This window comes from Arachis ipaensis, chromosome B9, assembly GCF_059453495.1.
Source record: "Arachis ipaensis isolate K30076 ecotype BB chromosome B9, ASM5945349v1, whole genome shotgun sequence".
Lineage (NCBI taxonomy): Eukaryota > Viridiplantae > Streptophyta > Magnoliopsida > Fabales > Fabaceae > Arachis > Arachis ipaensis.
In genome coordinates, this window is record NC_142444.1 from 26,085,137 (window position 1) to 26,095,041 (window position 9,905).

General features: G+C 31.0%; 1 protein-coding gene across 6 annotated transcripts; it reads left to right on the top strand.

Annotated features, from left to right (window-relative positions):
* The first annotated feature begins 501 nt into the window (after positions 1 to 501).
* Positions 502 to 7,295, top strand: ASY3 (asynaptic protein). 6 transcript variants are annotated; one of them, XM_088499812.1, is made up of 11 exons: positions 502 to 686; positions 1,235 to 1,332; positions 1,731 to 3,293; positions 3,397 to 3,517; positions 4,119 to 4,238; positions 4,346 to 4,406; positions 4,515 to 4,664; positions 4,745 to 4,803; positions 6,032 to 6,166; positions 6,599 to 6,690; positions 6,988 to 7,295. In XM_088499812.1, the coding sequence occupies exons 2-11, from the start codon at positions 1,279 to 1,281 to the stop codon at positions 7,057 to 7,059; spliced, it is 2,427 nt and encodes an 808-aa protein (XP_088355938.1). In that variant the 5' UTR covers positions 502 to 686; positions 1,235 to 1,278; the 3' UTR covers positions 7,060 to 7,295. The 6 variants fall into 6 exon arrangements, 5 of the variants coding, with proteins under 5 accessions (XP_088355938.1, XP_088355940.1, XP_088355941.1 ...); XM_088499814.1 differs by having other exon boundaries at positions 1,235 to 1,311; XM_088499815.1 differs by having other exon boundaries at positions 1,235 to 1,311; positions 4,352 to 4,406.
* The last annotated feature ends 2,610 nt before the right edge of the window (positions 7,296 to 9,905 follow it).

Consider the following 9,905-nt stretch of genomic DNA (forward strand, 5'->3'; position numbering starts at 1 on the left):
AATATTTACATAAAATTTTAATTTTAAATTATAAATATTAATTAAAAGTTTTACCGATTCAAGTTTTAAAGTTTATTATTAACTAATAGTATTTTTTTTTGTTTAATTTTTATATTGTATTGTTTCATGTTTAATATCTAGTAAAAGTAAAAACCAAAATGTAATTATTAAAATATATATGCACCAATTCTAATAATACCTACGGAAATATGAATATTCAATCTCATATCAATATAAAAACCCTTGAAACTCCATTAAATGATACAAACTTTGACAAAAACCCATTGTAGGATTTAAATGGCCATATCCTTATATTTCTACTTCTATTTGTTTACTTTTATCTAAAATTATTTTTTAAAAAAAAAAGGAAATAAGAAATAATTATTTATTTTTTATTTTTTAAATTCAATATGTGCATCCGGTAAGGGATGCGCTATGCGCATCGCGCGCACTTTAGAACTCCGGGGGACGTTTCACGTTGAGGCACTGGGTCATGTTCGTCACTCTTTCCCGCTCTTTCTCCTTTTCCAGCTGCAAGCAACACACAAATACTTGTCCTGTTCATCACGAAAATTCAAATTCGTTATTCCGTTCCCATTTTCATTCAATTTCGCACCTCGCCACTTCAAAAAACCACAGAGAGCTCCGCAATCACCATCAGCATTCGTAGCAAAAGTAACGTCACCGTGAGTAACTTTAATTGTGGAAATGATTCCGAGCTATGCTATCCTTCTTTTTTCCTCTTTTTTTTTTTTTTTTGAAATCTAAAATAGTAATTTCAGTTATAGTTCGTGGCTTATTTTGTTTAAGTTCATACCATGTCTTTGCTGTTGCTATTTTTTTTTTTCCTTACTGCGTCGTTTTTGAATTTCGTAGTTCATCTTTCTCGAGGGTTTCTTTTGTTCAGGTGATCCATGCATCACTGTGTTTCAGTTTCCCAACTTCGAAATCTGGTTCGGATTTTTCGTGTTTAACTTTCTATGCTGTTGTTATCCTCTTAAAATTATTCTAGATTGTTTATATGTGCGCTCTGTTTATCTGTCGAGAAGAAAATTATGAATCCTTTGGGATACACTGTTCTTCGTATACTATAATTTTTACTTAATATTTTTAATTGAATGTCGCTGTTAATTTTTCAGCAATATTTTACGTGCAACTGGGTTAGCGTTAAATTGTTCTTGGTATACTATAATTTTGTATTATTTTAAATTGAAATTTGCGGTTAATTTTTCAGGACAGTTAGCAGTGTCCGGCGTTTAGCTGAAATTGCAGCTAACAATGAATATTAAAGCGCGTCATGTTTTGCATGATGTAAGAGGCCAATTTGATTTGGTGACATCTCTTTCCTGAATTTGATTTGTGATTGGTTTCTAATTACTATCAATGTGTTCTTAACATATCTGTTTATAATGATCTGAAGATTAATTATGTAGTTGCTTATGGGTCTGACTTATAGATCACTTCAAATTGCTAAGTAATTTAATATGTGCTTGAAATTGTTGATTGGTCTGATAGAAATTCTACTTGATCATGAATCACATTTGAAGCGAAGTTCTCAAAAAAAAAAAAAAAAAAAAAAGATAAAAGAGAAATGAACTGCCAATTATTACTTACCAGCATCCTCTTCAATGTTACAGGCTATGATTAATTATGAATTTAATTGCTGTATTTCGATTCTTAGGTGAAATAAGATTAAGATATTAACGGATTTGACCTTTTTATATATTCAGGAGCCTATGAGTGATTGTCGGAGTTTTGGCAGCAACATTTATCCATCTAGCCAATCAAGGAAAGTCTCTATAGGAGTAATGGCAGAATCAAGAGCCAGTACAAAATGTGAAACTGCAAAAGGGGACAGGGCTATTACTGTAAATAAGGAAAGGGCAATCTCCAGCGTTGGAAATTTTGCTGTGGGAACAGAAAGGGTTGAAGGAGTAACAGCTTCAGCTTCTTTCGATATAAAGCAAACTGTAGTACCTGAAGCTGTAAAGCATTCTTTCATATCCAAATCCTTTTACCATAGAAAACCTACCTCTGAAGCCATCATTCAAGTCAATCAAGCCTCTACTGTACTTCCCCCTCACGGAAAACAGGATATGGATAATGGAGTAGAGAGTGTATCCAAGAAAATCTCAGCCCAGCTTCTCTCAAATCTGAATTCAACTGTTCCCTCTAGCAATTGCAATCAGAACAAGTTTGATAGGGATACAGGCAGAAAGAAGGGAAAGAATGATGGAACAGTCGAAACGGTAGAGGAATTTACATTCACCACGGGACGGGAAGTCTTGGAGACTGATAAAGACAAGCCTGAAGACAAATTGGATAGAACAGGAAACAGAACTGAAGATTTGAGGATGAAACTTTGCCAAATATTGGGGACTGCTTCTTCACCTAAGAATCAGACTCAGCATTCAGGTTCTCATACTCGTAGTAAAGATGAGGAAAGATTGCCACTTGAGCAGCCTATGAACCAGAGGGATAATAAATTTGTGAAGACCAGAGAGAATTCAGATACCATAGAAACTGATTCAGAAAAACCTGATTATACTCGGAAGAGACCAGTAACTCGTTCACAGAGAAAAAGGAGAGCACCTTCCAAAAAGCAACCTGGAAAAGGTAAAAGTTGTCCCTCTTCAAAAGAAAAAGAGAATCATCAAGAAAAAGGTATATTCTCTATTAGGGAAAACTGGAATGGGATGCATGATGCTCTTACAAAGGACACTTCCTCAATGTCTACAAAGAAAAAGAGTCAGGGAAAGAATTCCAGAAGTGAGCCACAGAAGTTCTGCTTTTCTAAACATGATACCATGAAGAAACTTTACAAAGACACTTCAAAGAATGATCAATCGCAGCATGTTGTTGAAACATTTTTACCTAAGGATAAAATGGAAGGATCTAAGGATTGCTTACCTGATCATGGGATAACATCCCCTCATTCAGAGAAAATAAACCAAGAAAAAAAAATTTACAATCCACCAACACCAAATGATACAGATCAGGATGAAGAACTTGAGGTTTCGGCAAATGGAAACAAACAAGAATACAGAAGTAATCCAGTTGAACAGAATGTTACCAAGTCTCAAGATAATTTTCAAAGTCCCACATTTCAACTTAACACACCTAATTTAGATTCTTCTCCAAGCACATTACAGAAGACAGACCAAAAGTTAAATGATGGTAGCACTCCAGCATCATCTGAAAGAAGATTTTCTCTCAGAGCCAGTCAGTATCTAAGGGCCTTCCAAACTTTGGAGCCAGACTTCGATGGGCTAAGGGAACAAAAGCAATCTTCTGTATCCTTATCAACTGATAGGTGTCAAGTTAGTAATTGTGTCCTCTGATTTTGAAGTAGTTGTATTGTGTTTCTGTTTTTTGTTATTCCTTAACATAATGCAGGATGTGGAGGAGCTCAGGCATTTTATTCCCAGAAAACACATTTTTGTTAATGAGAAAGAAGAGCAGGATGGCACATCTGATTCATCATCTGAAGAAAAGAACTTCTCTGGAAGTGAAGAAGGTTTGCCCTTTGTTAAAGGAAGATATATGCATATGCTTTTAGACTATTTATTTTGCATCAGATGCAGCTCATATAATTATTTTTCACACTACTCTTAATCTTAACTGCCTGATTCCAGCATAAATTGCATCTTAAAATAAGTTTAATCTTTTAAACACATAGTAGCAACTGGAGCTAAAGTAATCTAATAGATCTGATTTGAAGCATGCATTAGCCACAGGAAATAATGAGCATGTAATTTCCTAGGGACGATTTATCTGCCCTTTTCTTTGGTTTATCTATCAATTTTGTATTTGTTTTGAAACTCTGTGTTACTCATTTTGCTAGTAAATATGTTCTCATAGGAGAAATTCTAAGGAATAGACACTTGTAGCGTGTAAACCATCAAATTGTTCCAAAGATGAGCATTGGTATGGTTGATTCTTTATGTAATGTAGTAGCATTAGTATAGCCTAATCTCTAATGTTCATTAGTATTACAGGGTCTTTAATGCTCATTAATATTCGATGTCAATCGGTGTCTGTCTTATACTATATATACTGTTCTGTTAAGAACTCCTTTGTCTTAGTTGTTCACTTGTTCCCAAATTTTGGGAGTGTAGGTTCAAGAGAAAGGCATACTGCTGAGGGGAACACTTTTATGCTTCATCCAATCAAAAGGTTGCGGAAGCATGAAGGCGTTAAATTTAACCATAGTAGCCCAACTTCACTCTCTGCAAAAGGTAGAACTTGACCTTTGTACTTGATATATGTTATGTCCAAATGTTCTGTTCTGATGAATATCCTATTTAAATTATCCTACTTACTTTTTTACATGAATTACGATTAGGGACAGAAGAAATTGATTGGATTGATGAGGCACCCACGCAGAATCAAGATGAATTTGCTAGGTGTTTCTATTTATCTGCAATGGATTAATTGCTGACTGAAGAAAATTACAAATTACTACTCATTTACAAAATGGTATTTTAATTTTATAAATCTTAATAATTTATTAGGGCTGTTGGATTGTTTGCCATGGAATTGAGCAAACTTAAGAGCAAACTTAGGTCAATGGCATGCCATAAATCCTCAGAAATTTTGAAGTCTGTTTCTGAAGAGATAGATCTACAGCTGCAGAATGTTCATTCCCACATTCAAACAGAAATGTAGGTACATAAACCTGATGAGTTCTTAAGATTCTGATATCTCTTGTTCTTATGAGTTTTTATAAAAAAAATGGTTTCAGGGGGAAGCTTACAAATATCAGTAAATTCAAGAGAAAACGGATAGAAGCAAAATTTGAAGGTATCGCAAATTTTAACTCAGTGTTTACTAGAAAATATTTGTGTTTTGATTCGATTGATCTGGTTGCTATATATATTTTCCCATTTGGGACGCACTTGCATGTTCTTAGAGCAGATTTAATATGTGCTTCAAAAAGTCCATAATTACTTATTTTGGTTCACTTAATACTTTTTTGGGGTAGATAAGAAATAAAGAAACAAAGAACTTAATTAAGAAAATGGTTCACTTAATGTACATGAAAACATACTCTTATTTTGCTTTGCTTGTTATATTAGAATACAAAAATGAATGGAAAAGGCACTGACAAATGAGATAGTCACCAAACGTGATAGAATATGTTGTAATTATAATGTTATAAATTTATAATTAAATTAATGTTGGATAGATAGATTCTCATTCACCTTAGAGGATATTTTTAAATGAAAAGTTTGTGTAGTCTATTTTCCCAATTTAACCTTCATTCTAATTTGATAATGGCAATTGATAAGTTAATAGAGTGAAACAAGGCAAATTTAAATGGGAAACGCTAGGGAGAGCACTTTTCGTGGAATAAAATATAGAGTTGATTAGTATCTGCTCAAATACAAGGTAAAATATAATGAAAAGAAAAAGATTTTCTAAAGTGTGTAGATCGGTAGAGTGGTAAAGTAATATTTTAATCACTATTGAATTTGTAGGTTTTATCATGTATGAGTCCCACTATCTGATTCAGGAGTGATTAAAGTATTACTTTATCACTTTAGAAGAGCTTGATCCGAAACGATAAGGAAAAAATGCTGGCCACTTAACATTTGTGAATTTTGAAGAGCTTTCATCTGGCTCGGTAGAGTTACTAAGTTCCAAGTTCCAACAAGTCATGATACTCTTATGGTAAAGGTATAAGAATAATCTCTGTTTGATCGTCTTGTGAAATTCTTAGAAGGCTTGATTCAAAAAACACATTGAATATATCATGGAAACAGTTATTAACGAAACTCAAACATTGAGGGTGAGAGGAAATATTAATCCGCCTATTATTTATGAATTGGATCATCCATGTATTATTTCTTCAAGTTGGTTTACTAATGCAACATTTAACTACTTGCATTGCTTCCTGCACATATTTCGTTGTTGCTGTTGAATTTTATCTGTATCTGCATTGTCCTATTGGTCTATGACTTTCACAGGATATGTTTTCTCCTTCCTTGGTACCTTTTCTCACCTACTCTTCTTACTAATAAAAATGTAGACCAGCAAAAACAGTTGAGGTTGATATGTGATAGATTCAAGGAAGAGGTTAATTTGCATCTACAGGATTGCAAAAGCACTATTGAAGATCTTGATGCTGAACAGATAGAGATCAAGGGATCACTGGAGAAACAAAGTAAGAACACCGTCTATTTAGGATAAGAACATTTTTCTTTTGTACCATAGATCTTTGAGATATCAGCTCATTGCATTGGTACAGTCATTGTTAGCTTTATGGTTTCACTTGAGTAGTTCAAGGAAGTATACAAACACTTGGGTTGGATACCAGCCATGGTTATTTGGTAGTTGTTACTATAAAAGGATAACCTTTTAAATCTTAATACACAAGTAGCACACATTTTATGTAATTATGTATTATATATATCATTTATGTCAATTACTTTATAAGCTATCTCTGCAATTTTATAATATTATGATTAGCAATGACTCCTTTAGTTTAAAGGATTATTGCCACTACGTTTTTTACCTATCACAATTTGGCACTATTGATAAGTACTAATATGTAGGTTTTGGCCACATTTTGTATGTATATTATATTGTATACCAGGGGTAGCACATAAGAAGCTTATATCACAAGTTCAAGAAGAAGTAGATATCCAACTGAATGATGCTCAAAAGAAAATCACAGCTGCCCAGGAGGCAAGTATATTTTATACTATGTACTGTGTACCATACTAATATGAATAATGATAAATTACACTTTAATTGAATCACATAATTAAGCTGCTTAAAATTTAATGCATCAACTATATATATAATTACACTTATCAGGCGTTGCAAAGATAACTAAAGTTCTCATGTCATGTTTTCTTGGCAATAGCCTCTTTTTTTGGTTTTCTTTTCTGCTATTGGTTATCATTTATAAACAGTTGGAATTATGTCTACAAAAACAACACTATGTTTCACTGCTGATTTTATTCTCCCAACCGATTACAGATGGCGAGAGGAAAATTGCTACAATTGAAACGCGTTATAGCTATGTGCTTGAAAGATGGTGTTCTAAATTGATGTGATTTCTTGATAGCTAGGAATTTTTGGCAGAAGTAACTGCACATTGACATTTCACTTTATCCTTAGGGCTGGTATCTCTAAAGAAATATATGTGTACTTAATATTATCTTTTCCCACTCTTTCAGTGGTGGTGGTGGTGTTGGTCGTCACAAAAGGTACTTTGTTCACTTGATGGTTGATGCATAAAACAGATGATTTTACTTAGTACAAATATCCGATGATTAATTTTACTTTATTTTTCTGTGGTCACTGGCACACACCACACAAAGGGTTCTTTTATCTACTGACTAGGTTACTCCTAGTCCTAGTAACTCTTGTGGGTTGTTTGGATTTATGGAATATGGGGGGAAAGGAAATGTGAAGAAAGAAAAATAGTGAAAAAATAAAATGTTGTTATTTGGATGAGAAGTGAAAATTGGGTGAAAAAAAAATGGTGAGGTTTATATAAATTTTTTCTGTTAAAAAATAGATGAAAATAAAATAAAGGGTAAAAATTAGTAAAATTATAGATTTATTCTTTGATTAATAAAGAAAACAAAATATGTAAGAGTATTAACATAATTTTATTCTATTATAATTTTTTTTTATTCAAACAAAAAATAATTTTTACTTTTTTTTTATTAATGAGTAAAGTATCGTACTTGTCCTCAACGTTTGGGGTAAGTCTCAAAGTTATCCCTAACGTTTTAATCGTCCTGTTTAAGTCCCTAACATTTTAAAATTGGCTCAATGTTGTCCTGCTGTTAAGGATCCGTTAACAGAATTGACGGGGGGACAAAATTGAGATGATTATGAAACGTTAGAGACTTAAATAGTACGAAAACGTTGGGGACAAAAACAATACATAGAAATAAATTTTAATTTTATCCTTCAATAATATCAATTTTTACTTTATATAATATTCAATTATTTTTTAATCACATCTAAGTAAATTACACTTAATCACACTACTTTTATTCTAAATAAAATTTTTTATATCTTTATATTAACTTATAACTGTAAAATTATAAAAAAAAATAATTTATTTAGAATGAAAGTAATATGATTAAGTGTAATTTATTTAGATGTGATTAAAAAAAATTGAATATTATGTACAATAAAAAATTGATACTATTGAAGAATAAAACTAAGTTATTTCTAATTTTCTATGTATCATTTTTATCCCCAACATTTTCGTTCTATTTAAATCCCTAACGTTTCAAAATCGTCTCAATTTTGTTCCACCGTCAATTCTGTCAACGGATCCCTAACAGAACAACATTGAGTCAATTTTAAAACATTAGGAACTTAAATAGGACGATTAAAACGTTAGGAACAACTTTGAAACTTACTCCAAATATTGGGGGATAAAAACAATACTTTACTCTTTATTAATTTTTACTTTATTCAAATAACATATAAAAAATCTATTTTTTATTTTATTTTTTATTTTCTTTCTTTTTATTTTTCATCATTTATCCAAATAATGCGATAGTGTGGATTATAAAAGACAACTATGTTGTACCAGAACTTTATCTTACCGACTATTAAAGTTTATCTTTTTAAAAATAACAACTTATGTGTATACAAAAATTTAATTATTAAATTAATTATTTATATAAAATATATATTAAAAATAAATTAAATTATATATTTATATATAAATATATAATTGATTTTTAGTATGTAGATAATAATTTTTTTTGAAAAAATACTTTTTTTTTTGGCTTTGCCTAATTTGTAGGTAAAAAACACTTGTTCATCTTCAAATTTTTTAACTTAGAGATTTGGTGGGGCTATTTTTTTATTTCTTTTCTTGTTACTTATGATACATGAACACTAATACGGATATGGGACACGACACAGAATATGTCGATATACGAATTTTTTAAAATTTTATAAAACACAGGGACATGCATATATGTAAAATATAAAGTACTTTTTAAAAAAATAGTAATGCTATTTTGAGATTTTATTGATATTAAAATATAAATTAATTTTTTAATTTTTTAATATCTTATTTTAATTATATAAAGTATTTAAAATATTTTTTATTTTAATAAATAATAATATATATTATTTTTAAATTTATTTCAACAATACATATTAAGAATAAAGGTGGACACGCTGATTGACATGTGATAATATTTAGGTGTGTTTAAACATGTTCAAAAAAAAATTTATTTTTTATTAAAACACGGTTGAATACACTATACGTGTGTCGATAAATATTATATTAAAATGTGTCTTACATACGAACACGTCAACCAAATGTCTGTGTTTCATAGCTTATTATGTTCTTCAGATTGACGGAGTATAAAAGGATTATGTTTTGGATCTTGGCTTTTACGGACAGTGGCAAAAAACAAAAGGGCGAACAACAAAATAGATAGAAGTATACGATGGTAGTTGAATTACACTGAAGCAGACTAATAAACTTGCATTAAAGCTTGAGGATAATGCTAAGCGATGTATGACAATAGTAGAACTCTTAGTCACCGTCAATCCGTCATGAAGATTTTAGCAAGAAAATGAAAAGGGAAAATAAAAGGTAAAAGGAATAAGTCATCTTAGAAGAAAATCTTTAATGTCTAAGGAAACCAAAACTGGAAAAGAAAAGAAAAGACTGTTTTATTATGTCATTATCTCAGACCAGAGGACAACGGTTGTTGAACGGTCCATTGAAAAGGAATCTTGTATTTTACGACTTATATTTATATTTGGATACATTTATAATAACGAATTTCATTAAAATTAACATACTATTTATTTAGTTGTTTCGAAGGCCTTTTAGTGCCACTGAGAGAATTCCCTCTCCCGCTTTCTTTTACCATGTCTTATAATTTAGATATTTATTTTTCATT

Bases quoted from the DNA above. Each gene is read 5' to 3' on its own strand.
- ASY3 (XM_088499812.1), top strand. From the start codon at position 1,279: ATGAATATTAAAGCGCGTCATGTTTTGCATGATGTAAGAGGCCAATTT. The intron at 1,333-1,730 runs GTGACATCTCTT...TTATATATTCAG, and splicing joins TAAGAGGCCAATTTGATTTG to GAGCCTATGAGTGATTGTCG. The intron at 4,239-4,345 runs GTAGAACTTGAC...AATTACGATTAG, and splicing joins AACTTCACTCTCTGCAAAAG to GGACAGAAGAAATTGATTGG.